The sequence below is a fragment of the Berghia stephanieae genome, chromosome 3, assembly GCF_034508935.2.
Source record: "Berghia stephanieae isolate SIO BIC M18660-M18661 chromosome 3, UCSD_Bste_1.3, whole genome shotgun sequence".
In the NCBI taxonomy this organism is placed as follows: domain Eukaryota; kingdom Metazoa; phylum Mollusca; class Gastropoda; order Nudibranchia; family Aeolidiidae; genus Berghia; species Berghia stephanieae.
Genome location: NC_088362.1, coordinates 67,470,469 through 67,492,424, shown reverse-complemented (window position 1 = coordinate 67,492,424; position 21,956 = coordinate 67,470,469). Strand labels below are relative to the sequence as shown.

At 36.1% G+C, this 21,956-nt stretch overlaps 1 protein-coding gene across 6 annotated transcripts in view; it reads left to right on the top strand.

The window, feature by feature from the left end:
* LOC144968263 (uncharacterized) overlaps nt 1–21,446 on the top strand; it is a 71,036-nt gene extending 49,590 nt beyond the window's left edge. For all 6 annotated transcript variants that reach the window (XM_078906448.1, XM_078906445.1, XM_078906447.1 and 3 more), the window contains 10 exons: nt 2,407–2,576; nt 4,101–4,223; nt 9,864–9,919; nt 10,849–11,002; nt 12,076–12,203; nt 13,104–13,199; nt 15,238–15,384; nt 16,058–16,197; nt 18,258–18,402; nt 18,977–21,446. In XM_078906448.1, coding sequence (XP_078762574.1) covers nt 2,407–2,576; nt 4,101–4,223; nt 9,864–9,919; nt 10,849–11,002; nt 12,076–12,203; nt 13,104–13,199; nt 15,238–15,384; nt 16,058–16,197; nt 18,258–18,402; nt 18,977–20,214 — 2,397 coding nt within the window. In that variant the 3' untranslated portion in view covers nt 20,215–21,446. The remainder of the gene's footprint in view (nt 1–2,406; nt 2,577–4,100; nt 4,224–9,863; nt 9,920–10,848; nt 11,003–12,075; nt 12,204–13,103; nt 13,200–15,237; nt 15,385–16,057; nt 16,198–18,257; nt 18,403–18,976) is intronic.
* Nucleotides 21,447–21,956: the final 510 nt, after the last annotated feature.

Genomic DNA, 21,956 nt, shown 5'->3' with positions numbered 1-21,956 from the left:
GGCTAATGATACGTAAATGTATTATTGGCAAATCTCCCATGCTCTAACGAGGGACATTCTGAAAAATAGTTGGACATAACCGTAGACTTTTTAAATATCAACCAATTAAACTGACCTTCAACTTGTGAAAAAGTATGAAGCTTTACACTTCATTGAAGTCTCGGGTTTGGAACTAATTGACAAGTTGAGAATTGACTTAATTAATTGATTTTAAGTTTTTTTTTAAATTCTAGACAAAATGCAAATAATGTTTAATGACAAAGTAGAGCAGTACAGCTCAGTTAAATACTCGACATTTTGACCTGACTTAAATTTCATGAGAAAATCCGAGAATTAAGATATTTTTTGAAAAGTTGAGTTCATTAGGATATAATATTTATAATATCAAGCAACCGTTTTCTAACCAAAATTATTTTTCAATGTCTTTTGTCAGAGTACGGTAGTACTTGTTTCAAATTTGCCGTCACGTTTGGAACAAAAAACAACAAAAACAAATGGAAATGAAAATATCGAACAATGACATAATATTCGTAACCGACGTCATAAAAACATTTCCTTACACATTACCACATTGTTCATAGGAGTCAAATGCATAGAATGCCATTCATATTTTACAAGAATGTTAAAATGAGTTCTTTGTCAGATCAGAGTTAGAAGCATTATTATTGAGTCAGTTCGTTCATTCTGAATTTTCGTATAAAAATCAACTCAATACATTTTTAACATTCTCTGTAATTTAGAAGGTCTTGGAAACCGCAGTGCAATAGTACCGTACACTGAAAAAGTGCATTTTCCAGTTTAGCCAGAAATAATTTTCACCATATATCCACGACATATCAGAAATCTCAAACATGGGACTTTCAAGAAATGTAAGGGCTTTTAGACTTTTTATAAAGGAGGTTCAAATTTAGTTCTTTTAATCTATCGATATAGTATAAAGTACAAGTTTTCTGGCCAAAAGCACTTTTCAATGTCCGGAAAGTAATGTATGCATTACTCTGGGGAAAAAAACACATTTGAAATATTTTGGCAAGAAAACTCGTCCTTTAAATATAGATCAATTATAATGACCTTTATCTTGTCAAAAAATATCGTCTGAGAGCTTCTTGAAGACTTTCCAGAAGTCCCAGGTTTGAAAGTTTTTGACAAGATGTGGATCATTTTAATCGATCGATATTTGAAGGAGAGTTTTATGGCCAGTTTTTTAAATGCATTATTCAGAGTACGACCGACTTTTTAGCTTTGTCTTATTAGCTTGATTGGGTTTGCTTTAGTTTATATCAGAGTTCGACTTTGCACAATTGTCTCTAAATAACATTAAAATTAACAATTTAGGAATGCTTTTATTGTTTTGCACAAGACTTTCAAAGGTCCATTGTGAAAAAAAAACACATTGTGTTTAAATCCATATTAAATAAAGGATTTGGGAATACATGGGGCCTTTTGCTTTTATCTGGTGTTACGTCGGAAAAATACGTGTATAGAACAGGGTGAGCTTTGAGCATTTTTTTTTCTATTAAACATTGGGGTTTTTGTGTAGATTTTTTTTGTTTTGTTTTGGGCTGGTTTGTTGGGGGTTTTTTAATTATTTTTTTTTCGTTGTTTTTTCTTTATCTCCTTTGGCATTATGAGCTCAAAAGAATGCGGCCAAAAAGAGTAGAAGAAGCAATTTATTCAACCCTTCTTATACAAGCAATGCCGAATGGTTAAATCAACGTGCACATAAAATTGCAAATTAGTTAATTCAGGTTGGTATTGATTCACCGAAAACAAGTTATGATGTCAAACTTTCTTGCCGTATATTTAACTAAAATATGGCAGACAGATAAGACTTTGGTATTGATTCACCGAAAACAAGTTATGATGTCAAACTGTCAAGCCGTATATTTAACTAAAATATGGCAGACAGATAAGTTGCAACATTAAAATCTTTTTGGTATTTTTTTTTCAATCAGATTCATCTTAATCAAAAACGTCTAAGGCAACGAGTAGATATTTGCAGGTCTGATAACCCAAATCGTTATGGTCTCATTGTCGTCATGGAAATACTCTCATACCAACAAAAAACATTGTCTATTGCAACAATGTTTTTTAAAAGTCCATAATTGTGTTCAGTTATCAGACCTGCAAATATGTCCACTTTGGTTTGTGGGTTAGAATGCACCTGTGCATCTTGTGATTGAGTTTACTTAGTAAGCTTCAATTGACAAAATCGGAAGTGGTTATCTTCTTTGAAGTCTAGAGTTTAACTTTATTTATTTTATTTTTTTTTTTTTGATTGAGGATCACGTTAATCAATGGATAAATGAAATGAAAGTTTTCTGGCTAAAATATACAGAGACGTTTTGTAAATGTACTCATGTACGGTTTATATTAATTTTTTTGTTTATATTCTAATTTTTGCAGGTGGCCATTAAGGTGATTGACAAGAAACGGACAAAAACCGACAATTATGTCCGGAAAAACCTCCGCCGCGAGGGGCGATTACTCCAAATGGTTCGACATCCGCACATTGTCTCCCTTCTTGAGGTCATGGAAACAGACAATTCTTATTACCTGGTCATGGAGTTGTGCAAGTAAGTGAAAAGGAGTAATAATTGTAAAATTGAGTTAAGAGGAGAAAAAAGACCCGACAAATTTTGCCAAATATGTTAAAATGAATAAATAAATAAATAAATAAATAAATAGAAGTATTTTTAGATTCCTTCGATTCGGAAGGGAAATGAGTCGGTTACGAATGACAGAGGCTAAAAGTGTCCTGTTGCTATTGACACTGGCTTTAAAAAAAAAAAACAGTAAGATAAGTGCAGATCGTCGAAAGTACACATTTTTGTGGGTAAAAACTAAAAAAACAAAACGCGAATCTAATCGGCTCGCGAGTTGCAAGTGAACGGAGACTCGAAGTGGAAAGGTTCGCTTCAAAGAACAACCAAAGAAAAAAAAAAAAACAATTAGAAAGTATAGTGGAGACAAACGTTATTCTGCTGGCATTGTAACTGACTGAAATAATGTGATACATCAGAACACACTTGAGGTTTTGTTTGTTTGTTTGTTTGTTTTGGTTCAATTTTTTTGAGTTTCAATTAAACTTTCATTGGCCTAAATATAGAATTGACAGTCGACCATGGACATCATTGTAGTCCGATCAGTCGATAGTCAATGTCACGTGATTTGATTCATCATGGCAAAAGTAAGTTCAAATATGAAACGGAACGAAATTTTATCTTTACCGAATGTGTTGCTAATTTCCTCTTTGGAAAGCTTTTGTGTTGAAAGCATGAAGGCTGGTATCTTACCTGTCATCGTGTACTAGAGAGCTTGATGTTACCTGCACAAAATAGCCGAATAGTCACTGTCCTTACAACGCCCACTTCTAGGCAAAAGTGTAGCTAGTCAGGAGCTAGAAAACGGTCATAAAATACGATTTTTAAAAGTTACTGACTCCGCTTAGGCTTAACACTAGCAAGCCATTTACTTGACAAGTAAATAACTGAATGGGGGAAGGGGGGGGGGGGGGGGGGGCTGAATTGTACTTGGGTTTTATCGTTTGGATCTAGTGCTTGTGGTTATTATATTTCTGATCGATACCTGATAACATATTGATAACAATCTCACTTTCGCAATAATTCAACTCTTGGTTTGATCTCTTAAAGTGTTGAGGATAATGATAGAAAATTTGATGGATGATATTGTGGTTGGGAATGGTGATGGTAGTTGTGATGGTTGTGTTGTTGATGATGATGCTGATGAGGATGATAATGATAATGGTGTTGTTAACGTTAACATCGACGATGATGATAATCAGGTTGCACTACTACTACTGCTACTACTACTACTACTACTGCTACTACTACTACTACTACTACTACTACCACTACTACTACTACTACTACTACTACTACTACTACTCCTACTACTACTACTACTACTACTACTACTACTACTACTACTACTACTACTACTACTACTACTACTACTACTACTTCTACTACTAGCAAGATTGTAATTAAAGTAGTAGAAGTATTAATAACTTAACGTCGATCTATTCGTGATACTCATTATTTATTATTATTATTATGCTTTGTTTATTACTATTAAAGGGGAGGTGACTTGATGGAGTACATCACTGCCAGGAAACGTCTCCAGGAACAGGAGGTGGTCAAGTACATTGGTCAAATTGTTTCTGCTGTCGACTACCTTCATAGACTGGGCATCATTCACAGGTGAGAGATGAGTTGACTTGATGTGTGTATGCGGGTAGGGGGGTATTGCTGTAGAAAATCTAGATGCTCTCTCTCTCTCTCTCTCTCTCTCTCTCTCTCTCTCTCTCCCTCCCCTCTCTCTCTCTCTCTCTCCTCTCCCCCCCTCTCTCTCTCTCTCTCTCTCTCTCTCTCTCTCTCTCTCTCTCTCTCTCTCTCTCTCTTTCATTAGAAAGTTTTGACGTATAGCGTCAATCAACTCCCAGACTGCCATATTGTTTTAGTGCCTACCCCGGGTTTTTTTTTTTTCTCTTCTCTTCACATGACTATGCAATAAATTAATGAAAGCTGTTTCTGAGACCAGGCGCGGTGTTTTCATTGTTATATTCATATGACCAAAGATTATGAGCTAATTTCAACTGTGGTTTGACCTTTGAATCGCCGCATTAGGTCCAAGTTTAAAATTTAAAACACAAGCGTGCAAGAATTCTCTTATACCTTTCCAATAGATTAATATATGTTTTGTTTTGTTTGTTTTATTTTGATTAAAGTACTATTTTCTGTCTTTCTTTTATCATTTCACTGAGCTTGACCGTTTGCTCTCAAAAATTATCTGTGTCGATGTTGCCAAAAGTCATCATGCGTTAGCCAATGACCTATTCAGCAGACCGAGACGGGATGTCTTCTGGGATCAATATTTCTTGCACGTCTAGGTCTAGACTAGCTAGTTTTTATTTTATTTTTACAAAGAATAATATGATTTTCTAGTAAGTTAGGGGTAACGAGTAATGTTCTCCCAAAATCAACGCTTTTTTCTTATACTCGTGCTCATTATTGAAAATCATAAAGTATGACCCATGACCTCAAAGCGGTATTATGTCGGAATGAATTATATGACTGCAGGATACTGTATAGCCACAAATTTGAAATTTGGGGTTTATTTCCTTCCTGTACGTTGGACAGTAAATGTAATCTCTTTTGATAACACTCAAAGTTTGTATTTCTTATCATTCCAATTATAAATTCACTTTTCGGGGTCCCATTCATCCCCACATAGCACCCTTTTGCGTCGAGGAGTCACATAAATTTTGTAAAAAAAAAAAACATCTCCCGGCTAAGGATTGAAAGCAACCTTAAAGAGTCATCACTGAGGCCAAAGATGCTTGTTACCATCTCTACAGTATTCTATTTAATCTTAGAGTTTGAATGATTTCTCTGGCTGATATGCTTTGGAGAAAGATATAATTTTGTATCCACAACAGCTCCGTTATATCCAAGGTTTGGTAATGTCTACAGTGGCCCTGACAACCTAATCATCTGTGAATTGTAGGGCGGGTGGGGGTGTGTTTGTGGGGGGGGGGGGGGGGGGGGGGGGCTGATACTATGTAAGTACTAATGGCCTTTTGGTAGTCTCACACACATCATCTCACCCACGCCTGAAGTAACGTACCACAGTATTGCCCTGGCTTCTATGTATTTCATTAAATATTGATAGTTATGTCCATCAGTTCAATACATTTGGTTCCAGCGTTTTATGTGCGTGGGTGAGTTAGTCCTTGAGCGTTCTCCTGTGTGTATGTATACACGTGTGTTTGTGTGCGTCAACTCTATATATATATATATATATATATATATATATATATATATATATATATATATATATATATAGCTATAGCGACTACGTGGTCTTGTGAGTGGTATGACACTCGCTTTTGGATCGGAAGGTCCTGGGTTCAAGCATCGCTTGGCGCAAAGTTGAGTCATTGGATAAGGCTCTTTACTCACATTCTCTCACCGTACTCAGGTGTAAAATTAGTTGCTGGCCGTTAACAGCGTTGTCTCTGTCGGAAGAAAGTCTAATATAGCCTTACTGGCACCATGTCTCGTTCTACATGTTGCTTTTCGTCAGGGACCCTTTGTAAAGCGCTTTGAGCTCGTTTAGTGGGTATTGCTCTTTATAAAAAGCTATTATTTTTTTTAAGCTCAATGTCTATGATTTAATTTTAAACAGTTTGATTTATCTGGAACTTAAATGAAATGTTATCCCTTTGCTGTTTTGGTCGTTGATGGAAAACTGAAGCGACAATGAGCAGGGTGAATGATTGGATGGATGATTTTGTAAGCACGTTATCTGACTTTGTGACCTTGGATAGGACACTTTACAAATATAACCTCACTAAAATTAACTTGGAATATAGGCTGGTTATAAACGGCAGTACAAAAAGGACAACGCACAAGCACAAACAACTTCTACTATTGATGCACTGTGTTCAGGTTAAAAAAAAGCTCATAAAACCCGCCAGCCGGATATAACGTATCAATACAAAAAAAAAAAAAAACTATATGTAACCTTTAGCGTTTTTAGTCTGATTGGTAGAAATTTGTGAGTACTTATCATAAAAATAACTGTCTAAAAACAATAACAAAGAGCTGAGTGACGTCAACTTTGCTTCTTCTAAATGTGAAAGAGTAAATTGTGACCCACCGTCACAAAATGGTAGATCGGGATGATGTCGTTATCAAAAATCGATTTTGTAGTTTAAAAAAAAATAAGAATGAAAAATTGATTTATATGTAACATTGAAGACAATAGACATGGTTTCTGCAGGTGAAAAAAAACTGAAATCTCACATTTCCGTTCACTATTTGAACTTCCATCCATTCAATCATTAGTCCTGCTCATTGTCGCTTTACTGACTTTGTGGCGTGAACCTGTACAATTTATATATGTAAATAAAACTCCGGGATCGGTACAGGTCGCTTTGCTTCTTATTTAGTGCTCTATCAATCGGGACCTCAACTAAAGCTGAGATCAGGGAATATTTTTTTTAACAAGCTTGTTATATCCAGAACTGACAAATTATAATATTGAATCTATCTTACTTAAATGAAATCAACAAAGCAAGCCAGAGAATTCAATTCTTTTGTTTACAACTTGTTCTTTCTTTTTCTGTTTCGTGATTGATATTAATTTCGTTCTTTTTTGTTTGTTTGTTTGTTGGTATGTTTGCTTTATGTTGGGTTTGTTGTTGTTGTTGTTGTTGTTGTTGTTGTTGTTGTTGTTGTATCTGTTTTCAAGTCATGGCTATCATTTGATTCCGTCGCTATCCTTCATTACCTCACCCTGACAAAAACATTTTTCTTTTTTTTTTTTCTTTCTATAACCGACGTGTACATATATGCAGGTCTGACATCCGAATCCACGTATGGGCCTAGTTTAACATTGTTGTAATGGACACTATATTGCGTCATTTTTTGAGATTTCCATTACAACAATGAGTCCATAAGGATTTGGGTTATCAGACCTGGAAATAAGGACATGTCGGCCAGACCACATAATATTCTTCAAATATCGATCGATTAAAATGACACTCATAATGACATGACAAAAGTACAGAACCTGATACTTCAAATTTAGTCTCAAATTTTAATTAATTAATTAATTAATTAATTAATTAATTAACAGTAAATATGAACGCTTATGCAAGGCATTTTCGTGGATTAACAATGTTTTATTTATTCCTTAGCAGGCCAAAATATGTAATCCTATTTCCATTTCATACAGTACCAGTTGCCTGTTAGGCGTCTTTCTTGTCGTAACCCTCTTAGAATATCGATCAATGACTGTAACCAGGTACTCATTCATTTCTGAGTCGAGTGGGGTAACATTTGTAAAATGCCTTACCTAAAGACACAATGTCGGGACCAGGATTTTGCAATAACAATGTCATCTTTTGGCCACTGATCACACTTAACATTGCTTTGACTTTTGGGACAAGACGAGACACCAAGCCTCCGCACCACGCAGGCTTTTTTGACAAGTTTAAGTTCATTTTAATCGATGGATTTTTGCAGTAAAAACTTTGTGGCAAGAATTATGATGAACTGTCATTTTTCAGAGTACGGTAGTGTCAATGCAAGGCGTGTACTTACGTAGGTATGTATCTATCGTGTATAGGACGATACACAATGGCATAAGAGGAGGAACCCATCTATAATGCATGCTCTCTATTCAGCCCTTCGTCCTGCTGTGACCCGTTACCCCCCCCATAACACTCTACCTACGTCTTTGAAATATTAACGACTAGAAAGATCAGCAGCCAGGATTGAGTCACGCAAATCAAGCCGTGTTGTTAAACGCGTGCATGGGGAACGTATAAGTTCGTCTTGAGGAAATTTCCGGAGGTCTGTCGACCACTAGCATTGTTCATTACTTTCGGTTTTGCAAACCAAACCAATCATTTTTTTCAGATATTGTCTAATCGATTCAAAATCAGCGCTGTGATTGATATTGTAAACATGAAAATTGACAAAGCGCCAGAGTTGACCACTTACTGAGGGGGCGGGGGGGGGAGGGGGGGGGGCAATATCCACTAACTGTGTTCAAAGCGCTTTACAAAGACTTTCATTCCAACAGCAATCCGAAACATGTAGGACAAGATATGTAGCCTGTAAGGCGTAATTATTATTGCCTTTCAACAGAGACAGAACTGTTTAGGTCAGGTACTCATTTCAAACATTATGTTGAGAAAAACATGAGTTTTAAACCTTTTCCAAGGTTTTAACGTTGCTCACCCAGCTCGGATTCGAATTCTCAACTTTTTCCGTCTAACTCTAACTAATCAGGATTCGATTTTTGAATATAGATTTTGAAAAATTCACCGCACTTTGATCGATTGACCAACGCGACAGACAGGAAAATGCACTCGCACGCAGTTGATTGCTAACGGAACGCTTCTCAAGACATTCACATATTATGCTCCAATCGTTATGTGTACCATCCGAAGTAGAAATGCCTCTGGCCTGTCTTCAGAAATAATAGATAAGGACGTATCGAACTTGATGGCTCAGACACTTACTCAGTTGAACTCTTTAAAAACACATTTTTCATTTTGGCCTGAAAATTCAAAATATCAACTTATAAATTTATTACTTTAATGATTCTCAATATGTTGAAAAGTCTCAAATCTGGGACTACGGGAGAATGTTTCAGAGAAGTGTCAGGTTGGAGAATTTTTGGCAAGTTCGGGGTCATTTCAATTCGATTGATATTTGAAGTAAAAATTATTATGTCCAAAAATGAAAAAAAGTCTTTTGTTAGAATACAGATGAACTGATGGATTTTGGTTGCTAGTTGTTGAGTTGTTGGGTGTGCCCATGTTGACAATCAAAATACGTTGTTTGATAATTAATGGCCTCTGATTATTTTTGAGAAAGCAGCAGCAGTACTAATGATGTTTTGATTATTTCGTTGTCGAGATTGTTGCTAGAGTAACGTCTTCTTCTTATAATAATAGTGTTGTATTAGAAGGTATTGGTATCGTGGTTGCGTTAATGTTGTATGTTTGTTGTTGTTGTTGTCGTTGTTTGTTGTTATTGTTGTTGTTGTTGATGATGATGATGATGATGATGATGATGATGTCGATTATGATGATGATGATGATAATGATGATGATGATGATGATGATGATGATGATGATGATGATGATGATGATGATGATGATGTCGGCGGTGGTGGTGACAAAGATGACAACGACAACGACTGCTACTGTCACAGTGGTTTACATGAGGATTGTAAACTGTTACGACTTGTGATTTAAAAAAAAGTCGACTAAATGACCACTCAGCTATTATTATGATACTTGTTATAATAATAAATTTCAGAGATCTGAAGATAGAGAACCTGTTGCTGGATGAAAATAAAGACATCAAGTTAATAGGTAAGTAATATTTTTGTGTTTTTTGAAAATGTTGTAACATGATGACTTTTGACTCAAATAGTCATTGGTCAGATGAATCAAAACTCAATTACAACTTTTTTTTATCTGTAGTTCTTCAGTTATTTAAAGCTATGCAGTCCATGGAACCCCGATATATGCTATAATAGGAAATAAATCAATGGACATGTTTCTTTCCCATTGATATGAATTTAAGAAGCCAATCACTCGATAACTGCTGTTCGGGGGGGGGGGGGGGGGGGGGGGGTGGGGTGGAAGTATGTTTGGAAGGCAAGTTTTGATTATGTTTAAATGACATCAATATAGCTCAATGGAACGATGTCTCTTCGCTTAAAAAGAATCAAACTATTTTAAGCGGGCAATGTATGAGATGGGTGACACGTCGCAGAACTCTAATCAAGGTGTTTTGTCCTTGGGTATAGCATTTTGCATGGCATCAGTAAACGACTTTGATCGAAACCTTCTTAATACCGATCCTCGAGCGCTACACTTTTCCTTCTTGAAGGGAATTCAATCTACATTGAGGCTAATCAGAAACCATATGGGCAACAATTACTGCAAAACTTTGACCTCGATATATTTTTCAAAGAAGGTACTTTGCACACACAGAGTAAGGTCGACATAAAATTGACATAAATAATGCCTAACATTGACTGAAAAACTTTCTAACATAGACATAAACAATTTTCAATATTTACATATTATAGACAACATCTAATATAGATTTACACAATCTCTAAGATTGTACATTGACATAATAAACAACCTCTAATATTGAGATAAACAACTTCTTCATTGACATAAACAATTTTAATATTAATATAAGCAACTTCTAATATCGACGTCAATAAACAATTTCCAATTACTGCATTTTTAAAATGTTAATTCCATATTTCTTTGTTCACTTTCAGATTTTGGCCTGAGCAACTTCATCAAAGTGACGACGTCACCAGAGGGTACGCGAAGTCAGGAGTTTTGCGTCACTCAGTGTGGGTCACCAGCCTATGCAGCACCAGAACTCCTCAATCACGAAAAGTATGGACTCCAAGTTGATTTGTGGAGTATGTAAGTAGACTCAAACTGGTGGTATGTCGGACTGAATAAATGCTCGAAAATGAATCTATGTTTTGAAAATATAAAACGTGTTTCATTAATGTGCTTTAATGATGAATAAAAATAATAAGTTCTTGGTCATCAAGAAACTATAATACGCATTTCTGTTAGTTTTTACTTTAAATCTATTTTTCTTACACCCGCTCCATCCTGATGAGATACCAAATTGAAGCGTTAGGTCATTTTTTCCTGGGTTTTTTTTCTTCATTAAAGAAAAACCCACTCTGGACATGCTCTATCTAGAAAGCCAAAGATTATCCCAGTTTGTTTGCGTATGAATCACATACGTTTGTTTTCAAAAATAGGCAAGAGAGATATTTTGGCATCAGAAAATAAACAAGTCAAAAAAAAAAAACACAAAAAAAACGAATGACGTCTCAGTTCTTGGCCTTCGTCATAAAAAACCTCACCAATTCGCGGTTTAAAAGAGTATAAATTACCATTCCTTTCTTGGTTCTGTTTCTGTTACGAGAATGAATGATAGGTAGCTAGTGGTCAAAATCGATGATTACTTATGTGCATGTCTTATGACCCACAAATTGTTTATGGGATCGTTGCTGTCATGACGGAAGATACTCTCAAACCAACAAAAACATTTTCCATCCCAACAATTCTTTTTTAGATTTTATATAGCGCAATATCCACTAAATGTGCTCAAAGCGCTTTACTTGGGGTCCCTGTCCAGCTAGCAACACTTAACATGTAGGACGGGATATGACGCCCTGTAAGGCGATAATGCATTTTTTTACACCTGAGTACGGTGAGAGAATGTGATTATAGAGCCTTTCCAAGGACTCAACTATGCGCCGAGCGGGACTCGAACCCAGGACCTTCCGATCCGAAAGCGAGTGTCTTACTACAAGACCACATAGCCGCACAATGCTGAAACAAGTCCATAATCAATTCGGTTATCAAACGTATTGCACGTATGTTAAGATGTATTACTGGATTTTATTTTTAAAAGACATGTGTATATTTATTAAGTGGAGAAGGATTTATGTTATTGTTGCTCTTGTTTTCCTCAGAGGTGTGAACATGTACGCTATGTTGACCGGAGGTCTCCCGTTTACAGTGGAACCATTCAACATCAAAGCGTTGTACGCCAAGATGAGAGACAGATTAATGAATCCCATCCCAGATGACTTGTCTAGAGGTGAGATGTTAAATTGTCTACTTATTGAGTTAACTGCTCTACCCTGGAAAGACAAGTATTTTTAAAAATTGGCCAGAAGACTCTTCCTTCACATATCGATCAATTAAAATTACCCTAGTATTGGCAATAACTCTCAAACCTGTCACCTTGCGACATAATAATGGCGTTTTGAAACGATGGGTCTCGTTTTGGGCTATGGATTAGTCAAGTAGTGAGTGCTTTTTATAACTGGCTGAGTTTGATTTTGGTATAACCATACATCAGGGCTGCCATACATAGTTGTTTGTTTGTGTTTTCTTTTGATTTTTTGGGGGAGGGGGTTGTTTGTTTGTTTGTTTTTTCTTATGTAATATTTTGTAGTTTTTTGTTTGTTGTTTTTTTAATTCTAAAAACTTAATCTGAGCATTATATATATATATATATATATATATATATATATATATATATATATATATATATATATATATATATTATCAAACGAACCCTGAAATGAAACTGACCTCTACTGTGACCCTCAGTGTCTATCTGGTACTATAACGAAATGGACTAGATAGAGAAAATATAACCTAAGTAATAATAATCAAAATTAAGAAATTCAAGTAATTTTAAGTTTGCATTACTAAGCGCAATGATCTTAAAAAGTGCCAGACAAAGCAAAGACAAAATTACAAGAAAAAAAATATACAAAAACAAAAAAAACACATAATAATAATAATAACACTGTCGTGTCACTTTTCCTCAATGAATACATCTGGTTAAGCTCAGATTTGTTAAATTTATGAATTTGATTTTAAGCCTCGTGTCCATATTGATATAACACCGCTTATAAGTGATTGGTCATAAATTTTAAAGTGTATAAAGGGTGATTATCTTTCATTTACTGTGTTTTGCTCCTGTCAGATTGTCGAGATTTGCTCCGTAAATTCCTGAACCCTGACCCTGGAAGGCGAGTGACAATAGGAGAGGCAATGACGCATCCCTGGTTGGTTAATCAGGGTGAGTAGATTTCAAAATATCAAGATGACAAATTTGAGAGCGGGCACTGGTTTAAGATATATAAACATAAAAGGTTTCTGTGAAGCTGTGCCAGATAAAGCAAAAAGAAAAAAAATACAAGAGAAAAAATGCCTCCCTTTGAGAACTGAAGCAAGTTTGAGTGTAGCATGTATCTGCTTCGGGGACCCCGGTAACTCATTTGGTAGGGCACTCGCTTCACACGCAAAGGGACCAAGATCGATCCCGGATACAGTCGAGATTTTTTCCCGACCCCGCTGTCCACCAAGCCGTAAATAGGTAGCCGGGTCTGTTAGATCTGGTGGAAAGTACTTTGCGATAGACTAGCCTCTTATCTAAAGGTAGCAAGCAATTGCTATTATCTGTTTCACGCTATAGAAACCGGGATAAACTCCGACTCCATGAGTTTAACGGCTCTGAGAGACGTCTTTTCTAAAGTACCTGCTTCATTTACAGAGGATATCCATCATACAAGAAACGGCATGGCCTTTTATATATGCATAGCAAACACCTTGGTAGTCGCTCTACATTATCCATATTATTGGCCCATTTATATATATGATCAATTAATTCATCCACGACTGGACGATTATCTAGAAACTGTAGGCGAAGTGACAACAACTCATGAAAACTGAGCATCTAAACGAAGAAATTAACTGATCTGGTGTCTGACAATTTTCAGTCAGACATCAGTTAAATTCTTTGTTTACACGCTCGGTTTTCCGTGAGTTATTTTCACTTCGCCAACATTTTATGGATATCCGTACGGTCGTGGAACATCTAAATTTGCCATTACATTAACTGACATCAACCGAGCTCGCCTGCATGGTTCATGCCCTCCCTGTGCGTCTGGAGTGTCCGAATACTCTTCAACTGTCGTAACGTCACTTCCTTCCTAATGACGCATGGTAACTTAGTAACACTGGCTCTAAACTATCCGAACAATGGCGGACGCCCGTATGAAATATTTCTCCGGCGAGCATAAAGGGTATCCAGAGGGGAAAAAAACACATAAATATGATCATGTTTTGACTTTTACACATTCTGATCACAAGGCATATGAAAAGTTCTAGCCAACATGAAAAATAAAAAGTAATGATTTTCTTTGTTTAGAACCAAGATGGCCGCCGTTGCCGGGTGGCGTGACATCGGACTATTAAATCGTATTCTCAACTCGATGAACTCGCAGAGTATAATGTGTTCAACGACAGCGTTATAATCCGACAGGGAGCAGAATAAAATCACGGCCACCATTTTATGCCTGCCCTCCAAGTTTAACCAGTTAACTCACTCAACCCTAACACCGACTATATCCGTAGTTTACACGGGTTACTTTTACCCCATGCCTATTAATTACATTTTTTATGAGACAAATTATAGGCGTAGTATCAAAGCTAATGTTTTTCATTTTTACATGTTAATGGTAGTTCAATATAATAAAACTATCTATGCACATGCTCATTTTTAATACATTTTTTCCAATTTTAAAAAGTAACAAAATCTTTAGGATTGAGTGAGTTGACTATCGTAGTATGGAAAAACTTGTAGCCTATTTAGAAATTTGACTAGATAACTCATCCTTCAAATATAGATCGATTTAAATAACGCTCACCTTGAAAAAGGCCGTATACAATTATTTCATGAATGATTAATTGTGTGGCTTTGTAGTCTAGTGGTTTGCCACTCGGATCGTGGCTTGATGTTTCGCTTACGAGTCCTGCTGTGGGCCACAAAAACATAAATCTTTGAAAAAGGATCTTTATACACATTTTCTCAGGTGTAAAATAATTACCTGGACGATAAAAGAACTATATTTGTCGAAAAAAATTGTAACATTGATTTAACAGCATAATACTGTCTCGTCTCAAGTAATACTGTTAGCTTTGGACCCATGTAAAGCGCATTGAGCACAATGTATTTTATTTGATATAGCATTATATCTGAAATATCATATGTTTTAAACTCGCATTTTGGTCGTAAATATCCGATAAAAAGTAATACACACGTTGTATATCCACAGGTCAATCAATCGTCCAACGAGTTCCATGCCCAAATAGGATTCGAACCGCGGACCTTGACCCAGATATCCTGAGTCATATGTCGGAGAATCTGGGGTTCAGAATGGGAGAGGTCATCAAGTTTGTCACCTGTAACACCCCGGGCCCTGGTAAGAAAAACAATGATTTTATGCTTTTGGGGTCACAAGGCCCATGGAGTTTGATTGATCCTTCATTACTACAGCATTAAACGTTTATTATTATTATTATTATTATTATTATTATTATTATTATTATTATTATTATTATTATTATTATTATTATTATTATTATTATTATTTTTTATCATCATCATCATCACCATCATCATCATCACCATCATCACCATCATCATCATCATCATCATCATCATCATCATCATCATCATCATCATCATCGTTATGATTATTATTATTATTATTATTATTATTATTATTATTATTATTATTATTATTATTATTATTATTATTATTATTATTATTATTATTATTATTATTATTATTATTATTATTATTATTATTATTATTATTATTATTATTATTATTATTATTATTATTATTATTATTATTATTTTTTATTATTATTATTATTATTATTATTATTATTATTATTATTATTATTTATTATTATTATTATTATTATTATTATTATTATTATTATTATTATTATTATTATTATTATTATTGATTCCTCGTAAAGGTATAGTTTTAAAAGTCCATCGACAATTTTATTTCCCGAGTAACCGTTTTCTTTAACCCCCTCTCCCCCCTTCCCAACATCTTTACAAACGCGTCACTCGTCTAGCCTGCTCCACGTACCATTTGTTCCTTGAAAAACTGACACGCCACAACGCCGAGATGCGGGTCACCGGACAAGTGCCAGCCACATTGGTTGGTAGGGGAAATCCAGATGACGGCACGGGAAAGATAACGTTACATCTTAGAGTGAGTATTATTATCGAAATCGATCAAAAAATATGTTAAAATATAAATTGATATAGATATACACAGTCATCAGCGGTCGTCTGTTTATGAGTGCACAACTGAAGATTATAAATTCCCTTTTATTGAAACTACTCGTAGTTGTGTGGTGCCAACGTTGGGACAGTTCAATAAAGTTCTTCAATTCCTATCTTTTAATGACCGCGACCGCACTTTTACATTTGCGGTATTTTATTAAGCAAAGCCAGAGCGAGCATGTAAAAATAGTTCTTCATACTCATATTTTGTTTTATATATTTTATCATACTCATATATATATATATAATAACCAAGCAAAACCGGAGCGATCATTGTAAAAATAGTTCTTCATACTCATATTTTGTTTTATATATTTCATCATTCTCATATATATCCACTCGATCTGGGATTTTCAGTACCGTCGTAAGCTGACAAAACAACAATTGTTATTCATTTTGATCTGAAAACTTTCATTTAATTAACGATCGATTCAAAAGACCTAATTTCATCAATTGATTATCAAATGGAACATCAGATTTTGCCATGCAAACCTACAAGAAGTCGCCTACATAACAGTCGTAAGATCAATTTTAGACTTTTCATGTACCGTTTGGGACTCACACCTACGATCGGACATAAAAGCAATTGAAGCTGTCCAGCGCCGCGCTGCAAGATTTGCCTTCAATGACTGCAGCCCCCATAGCAGTGCAACAGACATGATCACACGGCCTGGATGAACTCCCTTACAAGACAGACGGAAAGAACAACGACTGACTCTTATGTTCAAAATTACAAACAAAATGACGGCCACCTCACCAGAACAACTAGACATACAATGAAATTCACACATTCAAAGTAAACCCCACTCAAAAACACTAAAACACCAATCTACAAATTCAAACATCTTCAAACATTCATTTGCACCCCGCACAATCAAAGACTGGAACGCTCTTCCCGAATCATGTGTGACCACAACAGATTTAAAAACATTCAAACGAAGATTATCAAAATTCTTCAGCCTAAACACCAACAATGGCTGTCACATTCAACAACTCTCTCCGCCCTCGAATATCATCATCATCATCATGTAGTTCCATATCTGAAGCAGACGTCGGAGGTCATCTTCCGCCAAGCTGATCTATCTCTTGCCAATTCTATTAAAGCAGCGCCGCCTTTCTCAGCTTCATCTGTCCAAGTTCTTATCCCTTTCAAATAAGTTATTCTTTGTCTTCCTCTTATTCTTTTTCCATTCATCTTTCCAGTCAAGGCGAGTACTTCCAAACCAGGGTGGCGGATAATGTGTCCTAAAAATTCCATTTGGCGTTTGATGATTTTTGTTATGTGATCTTTTTCTGTTTGCCATTTCTAAAATTTCTTCATTTCTTTTCCTTTCCACCCATGACACCCTCATCATTCTTCTGTAAAACCACATTTCCGCTGCCTCCAGTCTTTTAACCATGGTCTTGTTTATGGTCCAGCTCTCACAACCATTTAACAGCACAGACAGTACATAGCAATCCAGGACTTTGATTTTTGTTTTCATGTTAATATTCCTGTTTTTCATAATTGTATGCAGCTGGTTGAATGCATTCTTCGCCATACCTATTCTTTTCTTTATTTCACAATCTGATTTTCCATTGGATGTTACATTGAAGCCTAAATATTTGAAACATTCGAATATAATATTCAGAATTACGTCGACTTTAGAAACTTGTCAAAAAGTCTCAACACTGAATGAAGTATGCTTGAGACTTTTTAAAATTGATTTTCATTCTAATTGATCCTTTACGATTTCTAACGTTCTCTTCCTCCATCCACCAATCAGTGTGTGTGTGTGTGTGTGTGTGTGTGTGTGTGTGAGTGTGTATATGTGTGTGTATGTGTTTGTGTGTGTGTGTGAGAGAGTGTGTGTATTATTTTCCCAACCTCTATCTTCCCGACTGAGCGAGGATGAAGCAAAATAAAAGTTGTTATATATAGCAATTATATTTTTCAAATCATAAAGTAAATACCAATAGCTTTCTTTAACACAATGAATTCCACAGGAACTCCGATCAAAGGCCCTACCTAAACCTTCATCTCAACGGATGACATCAACAGCCACCACTGGACAATCCACACCCCGAACTCGAGCGGCGGACATAGCCACAGGAATGGGTCTCAAGGAAAGGGAAAACAGTAAAATTGGCCGTAAGTTTCGGAATAAGATTTTGATTATCCATCATCATCATCATCATCATCATCATCATCATCATCATCATCATCATCATCATCATCATCATTATCATCATCATAAACACCGTCATCATCATCTTCACCATCATCAAATTGATAAAACAGCTATTCTAAAACAACCATTTGTGTCTTCTTGAACTTTGAATGTTTATAATATAGCTACTACTACTACTACTACTACTACTACTACTACTACTACTACTACTACTACTACTACTACTACTACTACTACACACACACACACACACACATATATATATATATATATTTATATATATATATATATATATATATATATATATATACCTCACTCTCTCTCTTTCTTTCGCTCTATCTATCTCTCTCTCTCTCCCCTCTCTCTCTCTCTCTCTCTCTCTCTGTGTGTGTGTGTGTCTGTGTGTGTGTTTGTGTCTTTGTGTAAGTGGATGAAGAGAGAGAGAGAGAGAGAGAGAGAGAGAGAGAGAGAGAGAGAGAGAGAGAGAGAGAGATCTCAAAGTCACTAATAGCTTTATAATTTATGCTATTTCAGGCGAAACTTCTCAAGACCGGAAAGAAAATCAGAAACCAAAACGAGGTTTGGACACACTTCAATCTCGACATGTCGAATCTCCGTCTCTCTCTGACTCGGGTACCACATCTTCCGAGGCCAGGGCTCGTCAGAGACAACACCAGCATCCCAATCATCCATGGAACGAACCCCTAATCAAGGGCAACACGGCCCTTGGCGTTATCCCAACACATAGCAAGCCTTCCGACTGCAAAGACGAGAAACATAGAAAAATGGTGATGGAAAAAGCCACGGCCACGGCGGCAACAACGTTAACAGAATATACGAGTAATGTGGACCATAACAAAACCAACTCAAACGATAACAACAATAACAACACTACTATCATTACCGGAACCCAAACCTCTAAACAAAACGGTGGTCTGACAAATGTTCGAACTTCTAATATGCCTGATGGATCAAGGATAAGAAACCACTCAGCCAATTCTACCACTGCAAAACTGGCGGGACGAAACGGGAATTTCCAATCGGCAATTGCGGAGCACATTACAAAACCTTTAATAGACAGTGCTAACAACAGCACGACTACGCGCAATGCTTTCCCACAGCACGGAAATCCCTTTACACAACACAGAAAAGCTTTGATTAGACAATCTGTAGATAGGTCACATGACAACAATAACAACACTACACACCTACTTCAGTCCAGCCAGGAGAAACAAGCAAACAAACACATTACTAACAATGGTTTAATATCATCGAACACCACCAGTGGTAAAATCCCCCCCAACCCAGCAAACACCCACAACGACCATTCATTAAGAAAAATTTCGCCTAAACAATTCGTTCCATTTCGTACAGCTGCTGTTTCCCAGGACAGAACATCTACCAATAAAGCCTCAAAAAATTTCCTTGCTCCAGCTGTCAGACCTTCAGATCGCACATCAAGGTCTGTTGATGGCTTAACATTACAAGGAAAGATGATGAACGGTTTTCTCCCAGCAGATGATGATATGAACTCTCCAACAAAGCGACCTGGGTCACCACATCGCCCTCCAGTCGTCAGGCGGAGGCTAATCAAACGTCATCGCCTTGGGGACATTTCATTGCCTGATAGTCATGTGATCCAAGACGTAGACCAATGCGTGACGTTAGATTTATTACCGTCATCAGAGATTAAAACCATCCATGGCCCGAGCACAACTCCTAACAATGCCACTCCATTACCCTCTATAGGGCAGAGCAATTCGCCTTGTTGACTCTTAAGCACATCGATATCTTAGTTAACTCTTCACATTTTCACTGAAGGTCAAGCAATAGATTTTATTACCTTCATGTAAATAATAACATTATTGGTTTAAAGTGCACGCAATGAAGTAGGCCTAAGTTTGAGAATGTTTGTTTGTAAGTGAGAATTTTTCGCGTTTCAAAATTCTGCTACTAAATGGGATTTTAAAATGTTCATATCTGATATCTTAGATTGACGTGTTTCGACCAGAAAGTTGAACATTAAGCAAATGGAAGTTACTAATCCCTTGATTTTTGCCCAGTATAGAGTTGCCAGATTTATGTTTGGTTACAAACCCTACTACGGTAGTTTGTCAGTTCCGTGTCAGAACGTAAGCACGATGATATTTTCGTTATATTTTGACTTCATAGTGGCGCACGGCATGTTTTGTCTGTATTTTGACGGGCTAAAGCAACAAGTCTTTGTAGTTTTAAAAGAAAATAATTAAAACACTATTTAGTACATTTTAAATAAATCTCAGCTTCCGACTGGTACTAGACATATTATTTAAAAATCTAAAGCTTTCATTGGCCATCAATGTTTTCACTTTCAATGAAGAAGGAAAAAAGGCCATGAGATTCGTTGTTGTAGGGTTTTTTCCCCATGTTTGTTGATGATGATGTTTCAGAAAATTATATGTCCCTGTGCCTTTATATTTGAGGCTATGCTAAGATCTCGATGCGCGTCTTGCGATACACGGATTAAATAATTTCAATAAAACGAATCATATAAGTAGGAAAACCCAAAAAGAAAATTCTTGATATGAACTCATTTGACGGACAAGAATATTTATATCCTAATCCTAGTAAAGCTTAAAAATATTTCTTTAGCTAAGAACAATATCGGGTAAACATGCCATTTTATAACAATAATATTTATCATGTAAATAAATTGTTGTCGATATTGGTGTGACACTCACAAACGAAAATGAAACGAAAGGAAATTTGCATATTCACTTGATCTCTTTCTTGAAATCCATACTATAGCTCCAGCAGAGAACGGATACAAAACAACGTTTCCAGGCAGAAAACAGTTCAATTATATCAACAGTTTAAAAAATAAAATAAAATTGATTTCATTTAATGGTAAGGAGGAGGGGGAATTGGGCACATCCAACAGATTCGTTTTTTCCCCTCAATTACTATAAGAATGTTTGTTATAAGTGTGCTCTTCTGGTTTACCAAATGAAAAAAAAAAAATAAAGTTCATTTTTCGTGCATATTTTGATGGTGTGTTTGGTCTCAAATACTGTGGGTCCGTCTCCTCACGTGAACGACACTCGACTCGTGTGACCCATCGCAATATGAAGTTTGGTCACGTCCTCATCTTATTTATCCCCACTAAAATATGCATTCGCACCAGTGGTCATCTCCCGCCATTCAATCGAATACCGACTGGTGACGGGAAGTAAGCAATCTGGTGCTAAGCGTAGCCATCGTTAAGTTTTACCCTGAAAGACCGTAGCCATCGTAGTAAAGTTATAGCCTGACACTGACCAAAAACTGACGTCAAAATGCCAGTCTTTTGCCACAAAAGAAAACAAATCGTGTTGTATTCAATAGTTCAACCAATGAAATAACTTGTTTCATTGAGCTCTACTAACGACAACTCACTAGACGCTACACAAACCTAAAAAATGACGTCAAACTGCCAGTCCTAGAGGGTTCTTGTGTATATTATGTTAACAATGGTACGGAAAGACCCACAAGGACT